Source organism: Balaenoptera musculus, chromosome 7, assembly GCF_009873245.2.
Source record: "Balaenoptera musculus isolate JJ_BM4_2016_0621 chromosome 7, mBalMus1.pri.v3, whole genome shotgun sequence".
Lineage (NCBI taxonomy): Eukaryota > Metazoa > Chordata > Mammalia > Artiodactyla > Balaenopteridae > Balaenoptera > Balaenoptera musculus.
This window is the reverse complement of record NC_045791.1, coordinates 103709661-103735355: the sequence shown is the minus strand read 5'-3', so window position 1 is coordinate 103735355 and position 25695 is coordinate 103709661. Positions and strand designations below refer to the sequence as shown.

At 41.2% G+C, this 25695-nt stretch overlaps 1 protein-coding gene across 1 annotated transcript in view; it reads left to right on the top strand.

Moving 5' to 3' along the window:
* The window catches only part of DNER (delta/notch like EGF repeat containing), a 333091-nt gene that overhangs the window by 117234 nt on the left and 190162 nt on the right, over positions 1–25695 (top strand). The window contains exons 2-4 of the mRNA XM_036858573.1: positions 8476–8778; positions 11303–11397; positions 13617–13783. Of these exons, the coding sequence (XP_036714468.1) occupies positions 8476–8778; positions 11303–11397; positions 13617–13783 (565 nt within the window). The remainder of the gene's footprint in view (positions 1–8475; positions 8779–11302; positions 11398–13616; positions 13784–25695) is intronic.

Below are 25695 nucleotides of genomic sequence, written 5' to 3'. Positions count from 1 at the left end.
TCAGAGCGAAAGTCCAGTATACCACCAACTGGTCTTCACTGTTTTCAGCAGACCTCCTCTTACGACTCCCTGGCAGACACTTCGGGTGTTCTCCAGTTAAATAGAACTATTTGTAGTTCTCCTCTTACACCACCCATTTTATACCTCAGGGCCTTTGCAGTTGTTCCTTCTGGCAGGAGCCCCCTTTCCTGCTCTTCTTTCCTTGGGTAGTCATCTTTAACCCTTGAAACTTCACACAGAAAGACCTCCTGGAGTCCCTTAGTGAGTTCACTGCCCCACTCTCTGTTTTTCATAGCACCCTGTAGGCATAGCTCGTGCTTTTATTCTTAGACCTACAATCCACTTGCCATCTATCTATCTATCTATCTATCTATCTATTCCATTGTACGCATTTATTTATTTAGAAATATTTTAGAAACTTATTTTTAAATTAAAAAAATAAAATTGAGGTATAATTGATTTATATTAGTTTCAGTTGCAGTTTGCAATTTAATCTTTGTGTCGGGTGTGGGGGGGGGGAGTCAAGCTTAATTTTTTTCCCCATATGGTTATCGATTTATTGAAAAGACTATATTTATCACACTACTCTATTCCAGAAATGAATTGTCCATATATGGTTATTCTGTTTCTTGACTTTTTATTCCATTGTCCTAATTACTGCAGTTTTAAAGTTCCTTATTTTTTATAGAGCAAGCCTTCCCACATTGTTCTTCTTATTTAGGAGCGTCTGGGCTATTTGGGAACATTTCACACAAGAACAAAAAACACTGTTGTGATTTTCGTTGTAGTTGCATTGAATCTGTAGGTCACGGGGGAAAATTTGAATCTTTGTAAAAAATAAGTGTTCTAATCTCTAACTAGACTCTCCTTCCATTTGTGTATGTCTTCTTTAATTTCTCTCAGTACTATTTTATAGCTCTTTGTTGAGGCCATGCACTTTTTTAGTTTGATTTATTCCTAGGGATTTTAAAAATATTGTAAACAACACCTTTCAAAAGATTTTATTTTTTGTTTCTGCTACATGGAGATGCAATTGTTCTTTTTCTTTTTTTTTTTTTAAAAAAACCTTTTGACCTTGCATCTAGCAAACCTGCTGAAGTTCCATATTCTAATAACTTATCTGCATGCATAATCACATAGTCTGTGAATCATGACAATTTTGTTCCTATTCAATCCTTGTAACTTCTTTTTACTCTTGCCTCCTTGCACTGGCTAGGACCTTTAGTGTAGTGTTCAGTTCCTTTGTTCTCAATTTCAGAGAGAACTTTTTCAACATTTCACCGATAAATATTACATTCTGAAGGTTTTTTTGTAGATACTCTTTATCAGAATAAAGAAGTTCTCTTGTATTCCTAGTTTTCTAAACATCTTCACTTTAAATGGATGTTGAATTTAGTAAAATGCTTTTATTGCATCGGTGGAGATGATCATATGATCTTCATAGGAAGTTTCATTCCCATTTGGCTGCAGGCTTCTTTTCATGAATAGGCAGGGAGGTAAAAGTTGACATATTTCCTGTATTCATGACATTGTTGTTTTGTAAAAAGAGTTTGCTGGGATGTATGAGTGTCTGTGATGAGAGATGGGACAAGAATATATGCACTGGAATTTTTCTGTAAGTTTCTGATTCAAGGAATTGGTTTTTGAATGATTAAAAGAAAAAAGAAGAAAAAAAAGCATTTCATTGAGGCTGGTGTGCCCATGCCAGTAAATGCAGTTGAATGTTATCTCTTAGAATTCAGTTGAATATGGAGAGCAAGCGACAAAGGGTTTGCCAAGTTTCTGAAGAACAGTTATTTAATTTTGATATATCTGCAACGAGCAGGGATTAAAGATTCATCAGTATGAGTACTGACGGTGTGTGTTAGCTGGACTACAGCAAAGGGAGTGCAATTTCAAGATAATTTCTAAAAGTATCAGGTTTTAAAGAGGTACCATGGAAAAGTTGGAAAATAATTGGACAAGCAGTGGTTTATTTTTAATGGATTCATTTCATGTCAAAAGTTTGAATTCTGCTTGTAATTTCCTTTTAGCCTACTTTCAGATGTGACTCAACCCACATGCAAAAACCAGGACAGGCTGATTTCAAGAAAGTGACTCAGAATTGAAGGGAAAAGTGGACTGCCCAGATTAGTCCTAGAATAATTTTTCAAGTAATTTAGAGTCCCTAATACAGAAGTAAAGAAATACCAAAACACGTGGGAATTAAGCTTATTTAGTGTATTTCACTAAGATATATAGTTCTTGTTTCAGTAAAGTGAATGAGCACTTTTATTATTTGGATTCAGGAAAAAAAAATTCATGGGATGCATTTCTTGGCCAAGACTACTACTGGCATAAGCACGGTAGTGATTTTTTTTTTTTCGCACATTTTTACTCCTAGTGGGTAAGCAGTTGGTGTTGCAATATAGTTGAGATCTTTATTGAAGAAAGTGGGAAAAATTCCTTTTTAAGACAAAAATACTGTGACAGTTGGACCCCAACAGTGCGCATTTGTCTTTAAGCATGAAGATGACATTTCTAACCAGTGCAGTTCCTGTTTTGGACAAGAAACATGACATGAAGAACTGAAAGGACATTAGGGTTCTCTGGTCCCATCCCTTCCTTTTACAATTGAGAAGCTTGAGCCCCAGGAGCCTTCCTTGCCTGGTCCAAGATCACCCACAAATGGGAGTAGAGCCCCAGGCTTTCTCTGCTGTACCCCAGTGCTTCATGAGCAATTGATTATTATCATTTTTCCAGAAACCCCAAACTCCAAGTTCTGGGGTCTTCTTTGTCCTGGTCCCTCTCCCCCAGCTGGCAGATGCAGACACTCTCCTGCTATCTCAAGACCCTTGGGGTGGGTGGCTCCTCTCCACCCACCCTCCTCCAGGGTTCCACCTGTTTCTCTGTTTAGCCTCTGCAGTGGGCTGTCCATCATTCACCTCCATATAGTTCAGTTGATGGGTGGGAGGGGAGGGGGAGAATTTCCACATTTCTTCCAGGGTAGGGGAGGTGGAGTGTGACCCTTTATTGTGGTCTTTCTTCATCGTGGATTATCCAGATAAGTTATTCCTTTGATAGTGCCACACCCTCAGAGTTTTTGATTAGCAGCTTGGAGCTGGGGAATCTGTATTTTAAAACGTTCCTTAAAGGATTCTGCTGCTCAGACAAATTACTAAAATGATGGTCCTTTCTACTTTAAAAAATTTTTATTTGTACTTATACACATACAAGTGAATATGTAACATTGTGTTTAAAAGTAGTATAAAAATGGCACGATTCTGTACAAATCATTCTGCATATTGCCAGTTTCTTTGTCCTTTTTACTGAGGTATTTCTCTTTTATTGATATCTAGGAATCTATATTGTAAAGGACTTAGTCCTTTGTAATAGGTGGTACATATTTTCCTCCACCATATTGTTGCCTTTTGACTTTATTTATGGAGTCTTATGGATTTTCAAAACATTTTGATGGAATAAAATGCTTCAATCTGTTCCTTTGAGACAGTGGTTCTCAACTGGGGGTGGCTTTTCCCCAGGGGACACTGGCAATGTCTGGAGACGTTTTTGGTTGTCACAGCTGCCATTGTTGGTGGGAGGGTTCTCTTGGCATCCAGCAAGTGAGGATGAGGGATGCTGTTCAACATCCTACAATGTACAGGGCAACCCCTATGCCAAAGAATGCCCAGCCCAAAGAGTCACTAGTGCACAAGTTGAAAAATCCTGCTTTCAGGCTTTTGTTTTTGTTCCTTACTTAATAAGTCACCTCTTCTTCCTAAAATACGAATATCTGTATCAAAATCTGTATTAAAAGTTCCTTAATTGATTCTGCTGCTCAGACAGTTTACTAAAACTCTGGCCCATTCTACTTATTTCTTAATGCCACACACAAACTCCGCCTCGGTTATTTCCCGTCTGTGTCTACACTCCTCTCTCAGTGCCCCGAGGCCACCGTGTCCCTCCCTCCCCGCAGGTGACCTGCGTGGCCTGGGCCAAGTGGCGTGTTCCATCAGTGTTTGTAGGCTCTCCTCCTGGGCTTCTTTGCGTCCGTTTCCTCAGACACTCTTCCCATTGTTTGGATGACTCTGCCCACTGAACGTGGGTATAAATGAGGGAGGGAGGTGACCCCGGGTTTGCTCTGTGCTCCTCTGGACCCTCTGAAAACAGTCATGTCAATAGGAACCTTAACCGCAGAGCTGGAGCAGAACTTGACCTGTTCCACCCCAGCCCCTGGATGTGCGAGGAATGTGTATCCAGAGCAGGCAAGCAGCTCGCCCAAGCCGCCCAGCCACCTGCGCACCAGGGCTGTCACCAGGATGCTGGGGGCTCACCTGCCTCCATTTTCGCCTAGAAAATTCTTTTCTGTTGCTGCTTTTGTGAGAGCTGCCACTGCCACCTAAGAGATGGTTTCTGAGACCTGCTCGTAAGCTGCTCATTTCTTAGCTGCAATCATCAAGCCCATTCTCTTTTTCAGTGTTAAGAACTTTAACTCAATCAAACACACGCTCGTAATGGTTGACACGCATACGTGCAGGGTGTTAGTTAACAGACGGCTCAGGGCACGTCCAGGTTCATGTGTCTTACCCTTTTGCTGGACTGAGAGTTCTCTGAGGGCTGGGACTGGGCTCTCTTCATCCTCCTGACCCCTCTTCTAGGCATCCTACCTGGAACATCATAAGTGCCGGATAAATGGCACTTGAATTACTGATCAGCCATGTTGAGTTTTCTGTAAAAGTACAGAAGTTGGAACAAAGCCCACCGAGTGTCTAAACTAGCATGGAAGGATCAGGAAGGTGGTTATGTTTCTCCCAGCCCCCACCATCACCAGGTAAGGCAGACGAAGGTGTTTGCGGGCGGCACTTTGCAGCGACCCTGGTAGCTTTGACGTATTGTATCTTAACGACCCTGTAAGTGGGCGTCTTTTATATCTGTTTTAAGTTTGACCTTTCATCCTTCTGTTTGTATGCTGCAGAGGGCACTGGAATTGCCAAAAACATGGGCAGCACTCAGTTTAGGGAAGGAAAACAGGTCACGGCTAAAGTGTCACATGAGACTACCTTCAAATCATGAGTCCTGGGGCTGGCAGGCACCTTCGCTCTGACCTCACCCTGTATGCACCCCCCATAAGCGCTCTTGATTGTAGTATAAATTATTTGACATAGGTGAAAAGTTGAAAATAAAATGTGAAAAGAATAGTTTTAACTTAGCTCTATGATGTGAAAAAATTTGGTTTAAATAGATGAATTAATCTGATGCAATGAACATACAGCATTTAATAAATGAGCTTGTTGGTTGCTGTAAGCAGAAAACCATTACCCCACAGGCTTTCTCTTTGCTCTTCCTGCTGATATTACAAAGTCTTCATCCCTTTACCCCCCATCATTAGAAGCTAGAAATTATAGCCAAGAAGGTATCACCTTGAATTTTGAGCATCCCCAAAGTCAGGTCTATTAATTACGATATTTTGCCTCATTATGCATTTTGGCAGTTTGCTTATTTTCTGCTTATAGTTCAAATGTAATGGGATTCAAGGGCAGTAGTGACCTCTGTAACAGGACTTTTTCCCTGTGAGATAAAATACACATACAAACTTAAAAAAACAACTCAATAAGCTGTGTACAGAAAAACAGGACTTACAATAAATATTTATGATGCCAAGATTTTGCTTAAAGCTTAATGATTGCATTTTATCTTGTATTTGCTGTTAGGCAACTGAAAAGATTGTTTTCTTTTTAATGAAACTAGTCTGAAGTGTTAGAGGATAGAAAGGAAGGTAATTGTCATTGTTAGTGAAGCAACTAGGTGAAAACCCAAGGTAGTAGCATGAATATGACATGATTATTTTAAAGACGAGATCAATGATCTCGCGGTGCATTTAACGCCCTGCTTTGTATTCAGTGCATGTGTGTGTACATGTGCGTACGTGTGTGCACCATCACATCATTCACTGTTTTGAGTCCCTTTAGAAATCTATACAGCTGATAGTTTAATTTTTAGCTTCTGTCTTCTTTTCTCTACCCAGAGCGTTTCTCCCGGCCTTTTACGTTAGTCATTCCTTATTGAATCCCATGCTCTCCCTGCTTTCCTCTCATCTATCAAGCCTAGACAGCAGCACTTAGATGGTATTGTTTATCCTCAGCATATTTTTCTTTCGGCTCTTTATTCCCTCACTTGGTGGAGCTGACTCCTGGGCCTGGTGAATTGGGCCTTGCCCTGGGGGGCTGCCCTTCCCACCCAGCTCTCTCCGCCAGCACCCACCCCGACACTGCCCACGAAGGGACAGACTTCACACAGTGACTCACCTTGATGGTCTCTGAGACTGGCAGTCGCCAGCAGTAGGCTGTGGCGATGGGACAGAAGCCCTGGGGCATCTTTGGCCATCGGATTGGTGATCTTTGCCTTGTGGTCTTTGCCTTGTCATTCCCTGAGCTGCACCATGGAGGTCTGCACTTCCAGAATTGATTTTTGTAATGATCTCTCCAATTTTTAAAAATGATTTAAATGTATTTCTATGTTTTTAGGCATGTGTTAAAAGTCTAAATTTGTGACTAGGTCAACCGTCAGATGAGCTGATATCAGAAACCTGGTTTATATGTCCCCTTTATCCTAGCTAATTAAATTCTTCCTCCTTCTTGAGGTGATACCCATTCCACAAAGCCTTCCTAAAAATAAATCCAAAGCACGGGAACAGTATCAGGACTAAAGGAGCAGTTCAGTCTGTTCCTTATCACACATTGCTTTTCAGATGTTGATTGATCTATCTGTCTTTATTTTTCCAGTGCTTTTTAAAAGAAACTCTACCATGTTTTCTGTGTTCCTCAACATGCTGGGAATAGAGCTGTGAACGTGGCAGATAAGTCCATGCACTGATGGGGCTCACATGTCTTTGGGAGACAAAAAAGGGATTTATTTTAGATTTCACGGTGAGGGAAGGCTTCTCGGAGGAGGTGACATTTGAGTAGAGAACTTTGTGAAATGAGGTAGAGAGCCATGCAAAGTCTGAGAGAAAAGCATTCCAGGCAGAGGGCCCAGCAGGTGCAAAGGCCCTGGGGTGGGAATGACCTTGGCATAGTGCAGGGACATAAAGAAGGTGAAGGGGGTTGAATGTAAGGGAAGAGGATAAAGTGTGGGAAGGGAGGACCTCAGGGATAGGAGGGGGCCAGCTCAGGGAGGGCTTTGTCTGCCGTGGAAGGAGTTTGGATTTTACTTTGAGTTGATAAAGATTGTAAATATTTTAAATTATTTACGCTTGAAATATTTTCTTCAGATACCAATCCACCTACTCTTATCTGAGATTTTGTGAAGGTTTTGCCAAGTGAGAGCATAGAATTGACAATGTGGTATTTTTGGAGCTTCATTTTATTCAATCCAAAATCCCTTAATCTTCCTAAAGGAGTTTGCTGGAAATTGTGTAACAAGGGTCACTAGCAGAACGAGTAGCTGTTTTTCCAGGCAGAATTCTATCCATGTGTGTTTAAGTGTGAACTCATTTCAACAAGAGAAATTGAAGGTCCCATTTCTCTGTTGTCTATTCACTCAATTCTATTACCAGCCCTGAGAAACCAGGGTCTAATTTTCTGTTATCACAGAAGCAAATGATAACTGAATAAGCTCTGTGAACATGCCTGAACCCTTGGGCTGTCTGGAGAGAAGCATTGTTACGCTGCTTCATTTCACATTGTTTTTGTAGCATCTCCAGGTAATAACAAATGGCAAGTCAGAGGTCAGCAAAGGACTCAGCGATAAACACTTTCCTTAGAACATGAACACAATTTACAGATATGCAACTGAAATTTTATCTTCCACATCCAGCAGGGTAACATTTCTCTGTAATCACCTTCCAAAATAATCAGGTAGAAACTTTCATAGAACTCTGCTTAATATAAGTCACCACCATGCTCCCTTCTAGCATGCAATTGTCACGCAAGCTGATCATTTTGGAAGCTTTTAATTAAATAACATCGCCTTAAAGAGAATTGTTCATCAGGTAGGAAATTGGAAGACATAGGTAAGTGCATCTGTAGGGGGGATAAACTAGGCAGTCATTTCTCATGAGGCAACCTTGCAATGAATGGTCCAGGATGTGAAAGAGGAGATTTCAATTTAGATCCCTAGTATCGGTTGACTGGCAGCTAAAAATGTCAAAGTTGGTATATTCCTAACAAGCCTCAGTTTTAACTATTTTTGCCTTAGACAGTTCCTCTAAGTAAGTGTTCCTGAAATCAACATTATTTAGGGCCTTGGGGTGGGGGAGGCTCTTCCCCACTAACTACATACTTCCTTGTTGGATGCCTGTTATCTGTGGGAGGGTTAATGTTGGGATGACCTTGGGAGGCCCCCCTGCCCCAAACAGCACGAGTAGTTAAAAATGCATATTCCACAGGAACAGCGTTTCCGTTAGAGCTGCAGCTCTGAGCCACGGAGCTCATTTCCCAGAGACGGCGCCACTTTTCTTATGAGGGAATAATTGACCCATTTATGTTCTCGTTTCAGCTTGTTGCGGATCCTTGCGCCAGCAACCCGTGTCACCATGGCAACTGCAGCAGCAGCAACAGCAGCAATGGCTACCTCTGCATTTGCAGTGAAGGCTATGAAGGTCCAATCTGTGAACAGGCACTTCCCAGTGTCCCCGCCTCTGGCTGGACGAAGTCCATGGCACCCAGACAGCTTCAGCCTGTCCCCACCACCCAGGAGCCTGACATAATCCTGCCCCGCTCTCAGGCCACCATCACCCTGCCAACGTGGCAGCCGAAAACTGGGCAGAAAGTTGTAGAAATGAAATGGGATCAAGTGGAGGTGAGGACATTTTAGTGCATGTGCTTTTATGGAAGAAACCAGTACAGTTAAAATAATTCCAGTGGTTCTGATATCAGCAATAAAAATGCAAGACCTTGAAGTTACACATTGAACAAAAGATATGCCAAACTTTTTTTCCTTTCTGCCTCTGTGTGTAGGAAATCTCTCCTGGTTGCGTAAATGGGACGTTTCGGTTATGATTGTTTTGTGAGCATAAGAAGAGTAAGCAAGAGAAGAAAATGAATGAAGTTATTTTCTGGAATGATAACCACATATATTTCTATGAGATAATCTTAGATTTGGGGACAGGCAGCTCAATGAAGAATATTATAAATGAACATATTACAGACCCTCCATTATTGACCTAATTTTCCTTCATGGAATTTTATGCTCCATTTTTTGTTTGTTTGTTATTGTTTAGGTTCTTTTGGTGGTAAGTTGCAGCACTTCAGTGGGATTTAGAAAAAAAAAACGCTATCACTGATTTTTAAAATATTTTGGAAATGCATTCGAGAATGAGATTTCCAAATTTTATTCATTTTGGCAACAGCAAATTCTGTTTATTGAATCTTGTCCAGTCTGGGTTTGGCTTATTGGATTTTCAAGCTCATCAAAAGTCCCATTCTGAGGATTTTCCAGCAGACCTTTAAAAGATGACATAAAGTATAAGTTTGCTAGCTAGAAGAATAGAAGAACAAATACAAAACGTGAGTTTGAGGTAACATCGATAAAGTGTAATTCCACTCCATATCGTGTCCTTTATATGACTTCCGTATAGACCTGTGGTTGTATATTGTTACAGGTTTTGTAGCTTAAATGAAAAAAAAAACCCTACATAGATCTTTGTGTAGCATTTTTAGAGCCAAAGAATATGTCTAGAAATTTCGATTATTGTTATAAAAGAAGTAAGGCAGCATTTCTTGTTTGATGTTTCTGGGTGATTTTAACCAGTTGACCCACTTTTTTTTTTCATTGCCACACAATTTGTGAAGACCCCATCCAGACCGCAGGGCAGTGTTTTTATCCTACCTAAAAAACTGTGAACTTGTTCTGATTTCAGATTTGTAATGGATGTTTTGAAGTTAGGATTTTAATATCTCTTTGCTGAATGACTCACTTCTTGAATGTGAATTAGATTTGGTCCCATGTTTATCAAGGAAGTGTCCTTTAAAGAAAATTTCTCCCCAGCCAACCGTTTCAACCTATTTATTCAAAGACATGCTATCCTACAGTTGGTAAATATAAAAAAGAATTGCCTCATATTCGTGTCATGCGGTTATTTTGTAGGCTGTTCAAGAAGCAGGTTAAAAGTTGCAGAGGAACACGTGAATATATTTCTGGACAATAAATTCTACATGTTGGGAGTGGGGTGAAAGTGCAGAGAATTTCTGTATTGTTCTCAGTTAATTCAGTGATGACGAACACTTTTTTTTTTTTTTTTTTATAATTTTAATTAATTAATTTATTTATTTTCATCTTTGGCTGTGCTGGGTCTTCGTTTCTGTGCGAGGGCTTTCTCTAGTTGCGGCGAGCGGGGTCCACTCTTCATCGCGGTGCGCGGGCCTCTCACTATCGCGGCCTCTCTTGTTGCGGAGCACAGGCTCCAGACGCGCAGGCTCAGTAGTTGTGGCTCACGGGCTTAGTTGCTCCGCGGCATGCGGGATCTTCCCAGACCAGGGCTCGAACCTGTGTTCCCTGCATTGGCAGGCAGATTCTCAACCACTGCGCCACCAGGGAAGCCCTGACGAACACTTTTAATACCCTTTTGTTTTGACTCTTGGGATGAGTACAGTGATCACAGCATGAGGAATGAATGAATAAACAGGCCAGAGGCACCTCACTGGACACAGCTCAAGTGTTAGCAATATGCTTCCTGATGAGCACAGTTTCCCCCCTTGAGCTCCTTTTTTTGCACACATCAGTATAATACTTTCCGGAACACGTTACTTAAAAATGAAGGTCTGGTCCACAGGGGAAAAAAAGGGCAGCTCCCAGCTACCTGGCCTTAGCACGTGCTCCTACGTACACCTCTGCACAGAGCACGGTCATTCAGACCAGACACGTCTATTGCTCTCTGGAAAGCTCATTCTCCTAGTCATTGAGATTTCTACCCGTGGCATGGAAGCTAGTCCTTTAAGGCCACCTCCTTGTTCTCTAAGCATTTAGTCCCTCGTTATCCGCAGACTGAGCAGAGAACAGAGGCCCATGACTGCTTGCAGGATGAAAGAGAGAGGGGAGCAGATCTTCCGCCCTTCCGCACAACGTCCTATCAGCAGCTGTAGTCATCCCGGGAATGTGTAGACGTCTCTCAGCAAAGCTTTTGCATTTCAGAAACTCAAATGGCAAAGCTTTCATTTTGGTTAGAGTTTGTAAGATTTCACTTGGCCTCTCAAGTGGCCGTCCCCAGCCTCACCCAAGGGAATGGAGTGGAGGCAGCTCATGAAATCTTGCTTCCTGATGTTATCTTGCACCACGATTAACCCCCATAACTTGTCTTCTTTGTTTTTGTTCTTTGTTCCTCCAGGTGATTCCAGATATTGCCTGTGGGAATGCCAGTTCTAACAGCTCTGCGGGTGGCCGTCTGGTGTCCTTCGAAGTGCCACAGAACACTTCAGTCAAGTAAGAATAAACTCCCAGTTAAAAATGATTATGTTTGATGCTGTGACTGTCTGCTGGGTGGTGTCTGTTCACACAACTGGTCCATAACTGGTCAGTCCAGTGAGAATCATGAATGGTTCCGTGTGTAGATATGGCCTCTGTCCCTCAAAAACTAGAGGGAGCGATTTCAGAGGAGAGGATTCCAGGAAGGCTGGATTGGATGAGTTAGGTGGGAGATAGGAAACCCAGGTGCCTTAGCTAAGACCTAGAGCCAGACCCTTCTCTTCTCAAATGACTTTTGCTCCCCAGATTCTTTGGCTCCTTCTGATTTTAGTGGGCCATTAGTTAAATTCGTATGCATAACTTACCCCACATGTAAGATCCAAACATTACAGTTGTCTCTTTAAAAACAAGCAGGTGAGACAAGTGTTTTGCTGTGTTTTAAATTTAAGCTCCTTCAAATTACACTCGGCGGGTTGTCACTGGTGGGGATGGGGAGGAGGCAAAGGGAAGCAGTGCCGACAGCCCCTGCAGGGCAGGGCGCCAGGAGCTCTGCTTTGCTGGCGAGTCATGCTGCCTGGAGCACCGCCCCGCGCACCTGTCTGACAACTCCCACCGCCCGTCCGTCCTTCTCTGTTGCTATTAACGGGCGCTCCCCATCCTACCTCCTCATGCACTGAAACGGACATTTGCTCTCTAGCCTTCAGGGACTTCAGAAGACAGGGGGACACTTGGCCCTGGTCCTGGTTGACCAGTGTGCTGCATCGCTCCATTTTAAGGGGGCAGTGGGCACTGGAGACCCACTCTTCACTTACACAGGGTCATTTTTGCCCACCTTCCCTTCTAAACAACGGAGTCCCTGGAAATGTTCGGGAGAGGGGCTTTGTTCCACTGCCCCTGCATCCCCTGCCCCCTGCCTTGAACTCTTCTGGTAGGAAAAGCCAGGATGGGCAGTGAACTCCGGGCACAGGGAAGAAATCCCTGTAGGGAGAAGGGCGTGGCATCTGAGGCAGCTCTGAGTTCTGCCAGTAGGGGGACCCCTGTCCTAAGTGTTCCGTTGCTCGTACCAAAGATGAAACTCCACCGTCCAGAGCTGGTTTCAGGGAAATTGGGATCATTTAGTTGCCTTTATGTTTATGAAACCAGTTCTTTCTTGTCTAGGTCATATTGTTTTACTTTCATAAGCCTTTCTGAATAGTTCTGATCTATCCTTTTAAATGCTTTCTTTCTCACCCCCGCCCTCAAAAAATCTGAAATTCCCCGACTCTCTGAGGCTGCAGATCTGGACAGAAATAGCAGAGTCTGACCCAGACTGAGTAAGATGGGAGTGCTGAATGATCTCTGGGTGCTGAATTCACGTGGGAGCGTTACTAGCTCCTTACACTTTCATTTATTCATGAATTTGATCATTTATCAACCCTTTATTGGGCCCCCTGCTGCAAGCCAGGAGCTCTGCCCTGGGGTGTGCAGCTCTGTGCACCGCGACCCTCCTTCCCCGGCAGCACAGAGGCAGGACAGGCAACTTCTGGTTGCCGGGAAGGTGGGTGCAGGGGGTCTCAGAGGAGGGGTGCTAGTGGGCTAAGCCTTGAAGAATGACACAGCTCCCAGCTGGAGGGGCAGGCAAAGGCTGGGACCCGGGACAGCACCTGCCCGGGGAAGAGACAGTAGCTCCTCGTGGCCATTGTGCCGGGTGGCAAGGATGGAACTGTAGGATCCGAGGCTGAGAGGGAACTGAGGCCGGGGTGGGTTAGTCGTCTAGGGCATCTCATTCTTTGGATTTTATCCTGAAAGCAAGAAGAAACCAGAGGAGGCCAGAAGCATGGGAGGTGACACACTTTCACTTATTTTAGCAGCACCACTCAGGTGGTTTGGGAATGTATTACACATTTATAATAAATTTTAGTGGGACTCTTTATATTGTGTGGTTATGGAAGGAGTTGTCTCTAAGCTCAATATACCCTTTTATCATTGATGAAAATTGTTACCCAGAGGTGAGTTATCTATTAGTGATTTTGTGGTATGTTCTTGATCAAACGGGAGACAGCCATTTCTAACGGTGTGGGAAATGACGGCCGTGAGTCCGCATGAAATGGGCTCCTGTTTAGAAGGTCATTTCCTCCATTTCCCAATACTTTTATGGATGTATGTGCCGTCTTTATTTTTATTTTGAATTTGATGGCCTGATTCTAAGATGAATTTTTCTGCAAGGGACTTCCCATTGACATCGTTCTCATTTTCAGAATTCGTCAAGATGCCACTGCCTCACTGATTTTGCTGTGGAAGGTCACGGCCACGGGATTTCAACAGTGCTCCCTCATAGATGGACGGAGCGTGACGCTCCTCCAGACTCCCGGGGGCCTCGTCCTCTTGGAGGAGATGCTTGCCTTGGGGCACAATCACTTCATCGGTGAGTTACGGAAATCTTGTATCCGAAACCGCATCTGGTTCAACCCAACCTCGGTTTGGTGTTTAGCGATAGTATATAGGGAATTTTGCCCAGATAATCTGAATTCTAGCCATCAGCATAATTTCCTCCATTTTAGGAGAGGTTTTTCTTACAATCAAAATTGGCTTCTAAGATAATATTTCCAGTGTGGCTCAAAATGGAAAAATTGTGGGATTTGGAATCCAGAGACTATATCCCAGTTCTGGCCAAAGAGTCCTAGATGTGTGGTCTTTGGCATTTAATGCTGTGAATCTCGGCTTCATTTTTTTTTTTAATTAATTTATTTTTGTTGCATTGGGTCTTCATTGCTGCATGCGGGCTTTCTCTAGTTGCAGTGAGCGGGGGCTACTCTTCATTGCGGTGCGCAGGTTTCTCAGGGCGGTGGCTTCTCTTGTTGCGGAGCACGGGCTCTAGGCGTGCGGGCTTCAGTAGTTGCGGCACGCGGGCTCAGTAGTTGTGGCTCGTGAGCTCTAGAGCGCAGGCTCAGTAGCTGTGGCACACAGGCTTAGTTGCTTCATGGCATGTGGGATCTTCCTGGACCAGGGCTCGAATCTGTGTCCCCTGCATTGGCAGGCGGACTCTTAACCACTGCGCCACCAGGGAAGTCCTCGGGTTCAATTTTGACTCTTTCATTTCTTTCTCCCGGAATTGTGGGCAACTTGAGGCATTGAGTGTTGGTGTCTCAGAAGAAGCTTGGTTTCCACTTGATGTTGGCCTGACCCAGGGCCCTGGGCTCAGCACCTGAGCAAATGATTTATCATTTCTGAACCTCTGACTCAGAATAACTTGGGGGGATCACAACTCTCTTTGGGGTCCCTCTTGCCCACACTACCTTCCTCCATGGGTCACTTCTGAGTTTTCACATTTTCTCTAACATGGTTAAATCTGTCATTTACCTTTCTCTAAACTACCACACGTCCAATTAGCTGTTTTTAGATTCCTCTGCCCTGGAGGAGAGATGACCTTCAGAAAGTATGATTCTTCCTGACCCTCCCCTCACCCCCCTACCTCCTGCTCCCCTCAAGGGCTAAGCTTGGGCAGTTTCCAGTGGACTTTCCCCTGGTTTAGCGTTCTGACTGTATTCTGCCAGTTCTCTTCATTCCGGGGTTGGGAGTTGTAACTCTAGCCGCTTACCATGCTGATAACTTCCCGACTTTATTCAGACTTGTTCCGTCCTGCAGCCTCAACTCAAAGACACAAGCTCAAGTTCAGACTCTACTCATCCCAGTCCCGTGCACCCAAGTGGCCCTCTGCATCCTGCTGTTAATACCTTGTCCTGTCCAATCATATATTCTAACAGTCCTCACCTGGAGGATGAGGGAACTAGGGGGTAGAGGCAGCACCTGTCTCTCAGGGGTGTTGAAAGGGTTTAATGAAAATGGATGTGAAAATATAAATTACAAATGTTAGGGATGCTTTTGGTTGCTTTCACAATTTTTTTCTGAGGTACACTAAATATTTTGCTAAATTAAATGGAAGCATCAAGGTGTATTCTCCAAGATATGTGTTTGATGCAAATGGAATGACGACAAACTGGGAAAATGAAATGCTCAGCTCTGTATAATTTATATTGTATTTTATATTTGATCCTTCTCTGGTGATAAGGTCATTTCCCAATCTTTGGAAATCCAACTGGGGTGGGGGGCAGGGATTTTATTGGGCAGAGACAAGGTAAGAAGAAATCAGCTTGGGGAATGGACATGCTGGTAAAAGAGGGGACGGTATTCAACTTTGGACCAGTTTTTGGCTATTAAGATGGATACAGTACTAGATTATTAGTTAGAAATTGTGTGATGAAGTGTTGTCAACAGTCAAATCTAAATTTTACTCTCCAGTACAAGTAACTATTATTTGCTTCCATATCTGTTGTAACAATTTATTTAAAAGGAAATAGTTTGTATATTTTGATCCATAGTTTCAATTTTATTTTATATTAATCTTTTTAGTTTTTCTTTTTAGTAGATTAGCCTGTTCTATGACATGGAGCTAACATTTCAAGAAAATGTATGAGTTATCACTACTCTTTAAAATGTCATTAATTTTACCGAAATATATACATTCGAAATGTTATCTTACATTTTATACTACTTTGGGTTTTAACATAACCGTGATTTAGACTGATATTGGGAGTATATATATTGGGAGTATAGCAGTATATCAGGGATGAATATTAATAAAGATTTTCCAGTGTTAATATTAATTTATTCTTTTGAGGTACAAGAAATTTTATGAACTCCAGCATGATTTGTGTTCATTTTGCTACCAGAAAATTTCATGGAAAAACATGTCTTTGGTTGAAATGTTCCTTAGAGGAATAATTTCCAAAAATTAATTTGATATGTTAATAACTAAATTAAGGAATCCTTTCTCAAAACTTATACTTTGGGTTATGATGAGGAGACAATGATTTTGATCCTTTATTTATCTAAACCATTATTTTGCACTTTGAAAATTTGTGATCTGATATCTTTTTAAGTTTCCTAACTAGAGCCTCCTGTTTTTTGTGGCTTTGTAATGGAGCTCACCCTCTTTTAGTGTTATTCTTTTTAAAAATAGCAGTCTTGTTTCACAAGCTCCTTCCGAGAGAATGGCTGTCTTCCTCACAATGATAAATTGGCAACACCTACACATGGCCAGCTACTTCTTTTTACAAAATCCTTTTATCGTAAAGAAACAAGATTTATCTTTTGTAATCATTGTGGAAGCCTTATGCTTACTACATTGACAAGTGTTGAACTCTCTTTTTGAGAGTTTAATTTTTTTTAAAGCAACTTCTTATAATAATTACTTTTTTTTTTTACAATACTGGGCTCTATAGACATGAATACATTTTTAGCTAAGAACCAAAAGACTGTTTTGAAGAATACAATGGCATTCATTCAACGGATGAACAAAGTGATGCCAATGCAGGTGGGAGAAAACTTCCATGCTGAAGGGAGAGGAAAGTTCCAGAGTTGTGCTGCTGTGTTTAGTCACTGCCGCTCCTTCCTAGAAAGAAACTTGAGGCCCTTTCAGGAACTGTCTCCTCTCTTTCCCTCACTCTCCGTAGATTCCCTTACATAACTAAGGTTCCAAGGAGTTTTAATATTTCTCTGCAACAGAGCAAAGGAATCCCTTTTGTGTCTTTGAGAGACAAACTTGGTTGCCATTACCAGCTTTCCATAAATGTTTGTTTTAAAATTTTATTTTATATACTTTTATTTAAACACTACTAGGATCCCATTCTTATTATAATAGTTATAAGCAATTCAAAAAATTTAAAAGTAGTATTTTTTAAAATATAAATATCATTATTCCCAGTCAAACTCCATCTTTCTTTTCTGAGTAACCAATATTAATAATTTTGAGTTTTGTATTACATACAAATATTTTCAAATACACAAATTTACATTATAGTAAAGCAACTATACTCCAATAAAAATTTTAAAAAAGTTACAGATGTTCTGTATCTCTAACAATAGAGCAGTGAATGATTAAAAAGTTAAGCTGTAGTATGCAATGGGATACTATGCAGCAATTTTAAAAGTCAGTATATTATGTTTGATGGAGAAAAAAAATCAAAGATTTAGTTTTAAATTCAAAAACTAAGTTGAAGAATACAATACGATGTCATATAAATGTTCTTTTTTAAAATGTATTGCTGAGAGCCTCGCATTAATATTCTGCGCATTCCAGGTGATGAGAATGTATTTATCTTTGACCTTTTCCATTGCTACTCCATTTAATTTTTTCCAGTTTTCCTTCATTACCATGGCCTTATGAATATTTATACTGTTTCACGGGAAGAAAGAGGTGATGTAACATCGTACACAACATGTGGCTCTTCCCTCTGGGCCTCAGTGTGCCAGCCCCTTTCCTCCTGTGCTGTCACCTAACTTCAACGCTTCCACCCTCTTCTTAATTATCTCTTCTGTTTTCCCTAAATATGTCTCTTCCAAGTATGTTATTTGCTTTATGCGATGTTTTGGGGGCAAAGCACTAAATCGACCTTTGTTTAGCATCTTCTGCTCCACTGGAGGTACCCAAGGTGCTCGTTAGCTCCGTGAGGATCCATTCACCCAGCGCTCTCGAGTCCCAAGTAGGAGATTCCTTGTTCCAGTTGCATTTCCATGAAATGCAGCTGAGGCTTCCCTGTCTGAAGCAGGTCATTTTTTGCTTTCGTTTTACTTGTGGTTGCTTGGAGACACTGCCATGATGGACCATCTCAGGGCTGGGGTCCAAACCAGCCCTCTGGTGTGTGGCCTCTGTGTTGGAAAGCTGCTGGAGGTCTCCATTTCCTTAGGGTGAAAGCTGCATTGGACTCCTTCTCTAAGCTTTTATTTCTTCTCATCCCTTGCCCTTAGACATATTTCCCCTCAATTCTACACGGTGGACCTCTGCTCCGGCCACCTGCTACTTGTTCCATCCCCACCTGTACCTTCCCTGTCCTCCCATCCTCTCCATGCCTCAGATGGCCAAATCTCTCTCTCAAGACCTCATTTATTTATTTTTTTAATTTAATTTTTATTTTATATTGAGGTATAGTTGATTTACAATGTTATGTTAGTTTCAGGTGTACAGCAAAGCGATTCAATTATACATACATATACATCTATTCTTTTTCAGATTCTTTTCCCATATAGGTTATTACAGAATATTGAGTAGAGTTCCTTGTGCTATGTAGTAGGTCCCTGTTGATTATTTATTTTATATATAGAAGTGTGTATATGTTAATCCCAAACTCCTAACTTATCCCTCCTCACTGCCCCCAGCTTTCCCCTTTGGTAATCATGAATTTGTTTTTGAAGACTGTGAATCTGTTTCTGTTTTGTAAATAAGTTCATTTGTATCATCTTTTTAGATTCCACATATAAATGGTATTATATGATATTTTTCTTTCTCCGTCTGACTTACTTCACCTAGTATGATAATCTCTAGGTCCAACCATGTTGCTGCAAATGGCATTATTTCATTCTTTTTTATGACTGAGTAATATTCCATTGTATATATACCACATCTTCTTTATCCATTCCTCTGCTTCAAGACCTCATTTAAACTCTCCTCACTTGGAGTGGTATAGGATGAAAACAGCCAGCAAAAGATTCTGCTCTACATGGATTCCCAAATCTCCTTAAATTCTTACAACTTCCTACAAACACACAGACGATCCCGGAATATCCTCATAGTTAACTCTCCTTCTTATCAGAAAACCCAGCAGGGCATGTGTACTTTACTGATACTTCTTGTGATCGCTTGCTCAGAGAAATGCTGCTTCCCCTCTCCCCTACTTTTCACTTCTATGGTCTGTATTTGTTGCTACCTCAATCTGGTATTTTACCTCTTTCCTCTTCCTTGAATTTATTTTCCTTTCCATCCAGCTCATCCTCTCTGCAGTCTTTTCTTTCTGGTAGTCTAGCTGCTTATATTTGCCTTTTTTTGCTTTCCTCATTCCCTTCTCCTGCTCATAAGCCACTACTTTTTCGATCACTTTTACCACATTTGTACCATTCTCTCTTACAGTTTTTAGTACATTTTTATGTCTAATTTATGTTGTAAAAAGAACTACACTGTATGTTAAATACAGACCAATGGTATATCGTTTATGATCTACTAAAAAGCTGCTCTTGTAACTTTAGATCCACTTTAACTTCACAAAGGAATGAACAGTGCTGTCCTTGTAGGATCTGGGATCACGTCTTCAAGATTATAGCTAGTAGGTTAGCCACAGAACTCTGGAAATCAGTGACCTCCAGGTCTTTGTAACTGCCATCTTAACTGGATTAGAAATGTTCCCAGTCTGCCCATGACCTTTTTGTGCCACCTGGGAGCTGCAGAGTGCTTTAAATTTCCTTGATGCTAAATATCCAGTTGAAAAAGATTCTTGTCTTGCAAAATGATTTGTAAAGCAGTGCATTCTGTTGATTTTCTTCTCTTGAGAAATAAGGAGAAATTACTCAGTACCTGAGCAAGTACAATGAGGGTTAAGACTTTTATTGAGATAATAAGATGGCTCTGGTGCAATGGACTTTCGCAGCCCCATTGGTTTAAATCTTTAGGGACTTACCTGATACATTTGTTTTCACTGGCATCATGATGCTTCCTTGGAGATACAGTCTTTTGTAGTCTGTTTATACTGGCATGTTTAAAAACATGGAATTTTCAGTACGCAACCAACAGATGCTGGTATTCTTAGGCAGAAGTTCCTCATTTGGGCTCAGTTGGCCCCTGATTTTGCAACAGTTTTGGAGGTCAAAGGTCACTTCATGGATCCCATGAATCTCCTGAAAATGCACTGTAGACTTTTATGTGTTTGTGCATCTTTCTTTGGAGAAAGCCCAAACTTCATTGGATTCTCAGAGACATCTGTGTCTCTAAAAGTTTTAGAACAACTCTTTAAGCTGTGTGTGATCATGTGACAATGTGTACATTTTCAACATTCCCTGCTCATTCAGTGACATTTCTTTTGACTGATTTACCTGCTTCCCAAATCTCCAAATCAGGGAACTTAACCTAGTTTTATTTATTTACATTTTTAGGCAGCAGGGCTGTGGGCAATACTCAGTTCCTTATTAGTTTAGAAAATCTGCATTGCGTGCCTTGTTTCTCAGGCACTGTGCTCACCGGGAAATGCCAAGGTGATTTAGGTGTGGCCCCTGAGTGCAGGGGCAACAAAGGTGGAGACAAGGGGCGTGTCAAAGAGGAAGGAGCAGGTAACTTTGCTGGGGGTGGAGGGGGTGTGGGTGGGGGGGGGATGGCAGGGCAGGCAAAGGATTCTTCTTGGCTGTACAAAGGGCAGTGCATGACAATTTGATGGCCCAAGAGTCTGTGTCATTAAGATAATTTAACAATAGTGCTAAAAATCGACTAATGGCCATCACAACTGGAAATAGACTTTAATTTCAACAGGCACATAACAGAACCTTGGAAAATCCCACCCACGCCTCCAACTGCCTCTTATCTTAAACATGAACAAATACATTTAAAGTTAAGTGCTCAAGGTGTGAGTTTTATTTCCTGGGTTCTCTGTTTATCCTCAACAGGTAAAGGAAGTCTAGACTTTGCTGTGATTTTTCAGGTAGTCTTTCAGAATCTTTTAATAAAGCTCTAGTTTCTTACTGTTGAATTCTCTCTCTCCCATCCCTTCTGGGTAAACTATTCCTGTGAGCCTTGTCCTTTAAAATGTAAGTTTCAAAAGTAGTTTAGCTGGAGTTGGAGTGTCTCATCCTGTAAATTTGTTGAAAAGAGGGATTTGGGCAAAAGTGCTCCCAAAAGCCAGGGGACACCATGAGGACCTCACTAGTTGGGGTAAGGATGGTAGGCAGTATTCAAAGGGGAAAATGTTCCAGTAGGAAAGTAGGGACAGGAGATTTTTTTAAACATCATAGTTTGGCTGGAGAGCTCCCTAAAGCCATGCATAATGACCAGTATTAAATTTTTTGCCTGTGCCTATTTTTAGCAATTTAGGCATCAGCTCTCTGGGTGGGCCTTACTTTATCTCAGCCATTTTTTGATGAATTCCTGTGTTTCTTGCTCAGGAGTTAAAAGGAATCAGGAGGTAATAGGCCAGACACTGCCCCTCCCCACCTGCTGTGCTGCTCCACCTCCAAGCTCCTTGTGGCCAGTCCCTGGCCATGAGGACCATGTGGAGCTCCCAGGATCTGACTCCCTGTGGAAGACTCAGGGTGGTAGGAAAGGGGTGGGAAGAAGGGCCAGGTATAGACCAGGACATGTCAGAAGAAAGAATTCCCATGTGGAGTAAAAGCTGCTTAGTATAAGTTTTCCTCTTACTTGTTGGAAAAGGCCACTGGGAGATGCAGAGCCAGATTGGTAATTCAACTCTTGCAACCGTGAAGACTTTATGGCCTGCCTAGCTCTCTTGCATGCACTCAAGTTATATTTTTCCTGGCTCTGATGTCCATTTTAATTTGTATTTCACTATTTAATGGTATGCATTTTCTGTAAGTCCCTCAGATCTTCTAGAATAAATTAGGATATAAAGAAATAAGGTATTAATTGGGGCACTTAAAATTTCTGAATACTCTTTACTAGACCTTGATGATATCTTCATTGAGTATGGTATTTTTTAGACCCATTAGTATAGGGATGGGTATTTGCATCATAGCTCTGAACCAGTAAAGCAGGGTTGATTCTCTGAAATGTCTTAACTCATCTTTGTCGTACACAGGTTGTTGCCCGACTATTTTCTGAAATCACCCCTTTCATTCTCATAGTGTATGAACCTGCGTTCTCCAGACCTGCTTAGTTACATGAAGCCTTCAGTCTCCAGGTCATTCTCCAACAAACCTGCAGTATTTTATGAGCTCTTATTGGTGGAGGTGGATGGAGTATACACCTTACCATGCAAATCTGGGGCTCTGAGGTCCCTGGCCCGTTGGCTGTACATTGAGCTGGAATCTTGCTCTCTAAGCCCACAAGTATTGAACCTCCTCCAGCTTTCAGCTGTGAAATCTGATTTCCTGCAGGCGTAAGGCCGCACTGTCTCTAGTTCCCCTTCAGGGCTATCACCCTGTCCGGCTTCTCTGCCCATGGTAGGCCCTCGTCTCTGTGGTCTGGACCCTGTCTTCCTTAAACTGCAGCAGTTCTGCCTGGACCACCCCCAGCTCTTGCACATTGATGCCAGCCCATCAGTTTTCCCCCTTCTGAATTGTGTGGTTTGGCTTGCTGGTCACCCTTTCCAGATGTTCATCTAACCCCAATCCTGCAAGTTTCCCACTTATTTCTCTCTGTGTGTAGCTGGCATCATTTTTTTCCCAGCCCTGTCTCCTTTCCCTTCTTCCAACTCCTTTATAAAATTCTCACTTTTCCAGCCACTGAAGTCTCACCAACCCCTTTGATAATCACGTTTGCAGCCAGCATCATACAACTCAGCATCTGAATATTCCTTTCCTCTTTGATCTTTTTGTATGTTGATTTTATATCTTTAATTAGGCTGTAAACTTCTAGAGAGAAGGAACCATGTCATAGCTCCTTGCACTATGATGGTCACATGGTCACCTGAGTGATTAAATTTTGTTCATACGTAACAGTTATTCTGCTCAGTAAATGCCATGTGAAGAAAAATTCCAGTTGCAAGTGTTAATCTGAAGAATTCTTTGTAAGTTTTCACAACCCATCTCTGTGACACTTAAACTTTACCCTCCTTTATGACATTAAAAGTAGAGGATCAAATGAAGAAAAAAGGGAAAGAAAGAAACTTTTCATCATGCTTTTGGGAAAGCTACATTTTGTACTTTGTCCTTTAAGATATCTTGCTCTGGAGGCCAGGGGTAAAATAGTCAAAGGAAGTTTGGAAAGGATACCAGCTATAGAATCATTAACATAAAGCTTTTGCTTAATGCTTAAGATTTAACAAAGAAAATGCAAATATTTCACCTTTTATTGGTCATCTTAAAGCCACAGTTGAATATGGTCTATTGAACTCCCTGAAACAGGGGGAAAAAAAAACTTGAGAATGTTCACATAAAGGCAATAGTTGGAAGAGAACAAAAGCAGAAATATAAGGCTGTCCTGAACAGCATAATTTAGAAAAAATTGTTATAGCTCACATTTGTCTAGTTGGGAGTTTTCTGTTAAGTTTAAGTTTTACTTAAATTGAATCCATATTTCAATATTATTAGCAATCAAGATTATTCTTTTTGATCTTTTTACTGTTGGTAATGAATATTAGGATTTTTGGTTGTTAGTTGGCTTTGAGCGTCAGTGCTCTGCTATCTTTGTAAATATCGTCATGGTCAGCATCATTTATTTATTGGTACTTATTGATTGTGGTGATAAACCAGGCATTGTTTTAAAAAAAAAAATCTATTAGAAACACACATGGTCCTTAGATTTGACAGTCTAATATTCACTGGGCCCTGTTGAGCATTGGTTGGTCAGGCTGTGGTGGAATTGGGGCAGGTGAGTGAAGATAAATGAGACATTTCTCCTGCCCTTCAAGACAGCCCCTGGAATCAGGCTTCGTAGAAAGGCAGATTGCTGGCCTACAGAAAATAGGTTGGTGGTTTTGCCAGAGGCAGTGGATGGGGTGTGGGGTGGGTGAAATGGGTGAAGGGGGTCAACAGGGACAAACCTGCAGTTAGAAGATAAGTAAGCCCTGGAGATGTAAAGCACGGCATGGCGACTATAGTTAATAATACTGTATCGCATGTTTGAAAGTTGCTAAGAGGGTAGATCTTAAAATTTCTCATTATAAGAAAAAAAATGTGTAACTCTGTATGGTGATGGATATTAACTAGACTTATTGTGGTGATCATTCTGCAGTATATACAAATATCAAATCACTTTGTTGTACCCCTGAAACTGATATAATGTTATATGTCAATTTTATCTCAATAAAAAATAGATAAATAAAAAAGGAGAGCAAAGAGGGTGCAGGTAATTCTCCTATAATGTGAGCCTAATGCATTAAGTGGTTTTCAGAAGCAAACTCAAAGTATGTCTTTATAACCATAAACTCTCCCTCTCTCCCCCTTCCCATTCTGCCTTTCCATTCTTTTTCTCTCCTTCTCTCTCAGCCCTTTATTTAAAAATAAAGATAGTGCTTTTTACTTATAGATTAATTTGGAAACATTAAATAATAAATAAAATTATTTTTATATTTTTAAGAACTTCTTGTTAACTAGTACCTTTTTACTTAATCGATAACGTGAATTTTAACCCAAATCTTATCCACAGAATTTGATTAAAATATTAAAAAAAAATTTTTCCCCGCTTCTTTTAACTTCAAGACAAACCTTCTCAGGGTTTTGCCAGTTTACTGTTGCAAGCTTTTCTAAGTTTCTGTCAGTGCACACTTCAACTGAGAAAGTAAATTCTTTCATTGCCTTTTTTACAGTCCACTTTCTGCTTCTCCGTAAGATCTCTTCTGTTTCTTCTTTCTAAGGGGGAGGGGAGGGAGAGAGGGAGGGAAAGTGAGGAAGAGAGGAGGGAGAAGAATGGGAGTGGGGGGAGAGAGAGAAAGAGACAGATTGATTGTCAAGGCTGAATATATAAACATAAGGGAGCATGGTTTTTTCCCGCCAGAATGTAATTTTCCAATTTACTCTCCTTTGGAAAATAAAAGAAGGCTCTAGTGTCTATTTCTTATCATAAAAGTAATGCATACAAGAATAAGAAAAACTGAAATGTACTTTCTGTAATTCCCCATCCGCCACTGACAACCAGTGTTTACATTTGTGGTATTTCCTTGCAGATACTTTCTTTATATGACAGTATGTGCATGTACCCACGTGCTTTTTTTTTTTGGAAACAGAACACATTCATGTGCTGTCTGGTTACTTGCTTTTTTTCACTTAATGCGTCATTGACATTCTTTTGTGTTAATCAGTATAAACTTAGTATTCTTCTTAATGACCGTATAGAGTTCCACTGAATCAATGCACTATGATTTAATCAATACGCTCTTGTTAAGCAATTATCTCCTTCGTTTCCTCCTTTCTTTTGCCTCTTTAGACAGAATTTCAAACATCATGATAACCTCATCTTTGTATCTTTTCTGGTGATCTATTTGGGTTACATTCCCAGGTATGGAATTTACTGGATCAATGCACATTTTAAAGACCAATTAAAATATATTATCAATTCGTCCTTCTTCCGGTTTTCACTCATGATAGCCAGTTTATCTTTGGAATCGTGCCTTGTCCCCCTTCCATCAATTCTGACCAGATGCTTTTAACCAGATCCAGCTGGAAATTTACATATACCTCTTAGCAGCATCCTTGACAGTCTGAAACATTTAGGGAATCTCCTCAAGGAGAAAAGTGATCATCATCAGTTTCCAGAAAAAGGACAGTACAAATCTCTTTAAGCAGAAGATATTCAAAGTGGTTTCATTACAATATTGCATTTACACCTCAAAAGTATGGTAAATGTAA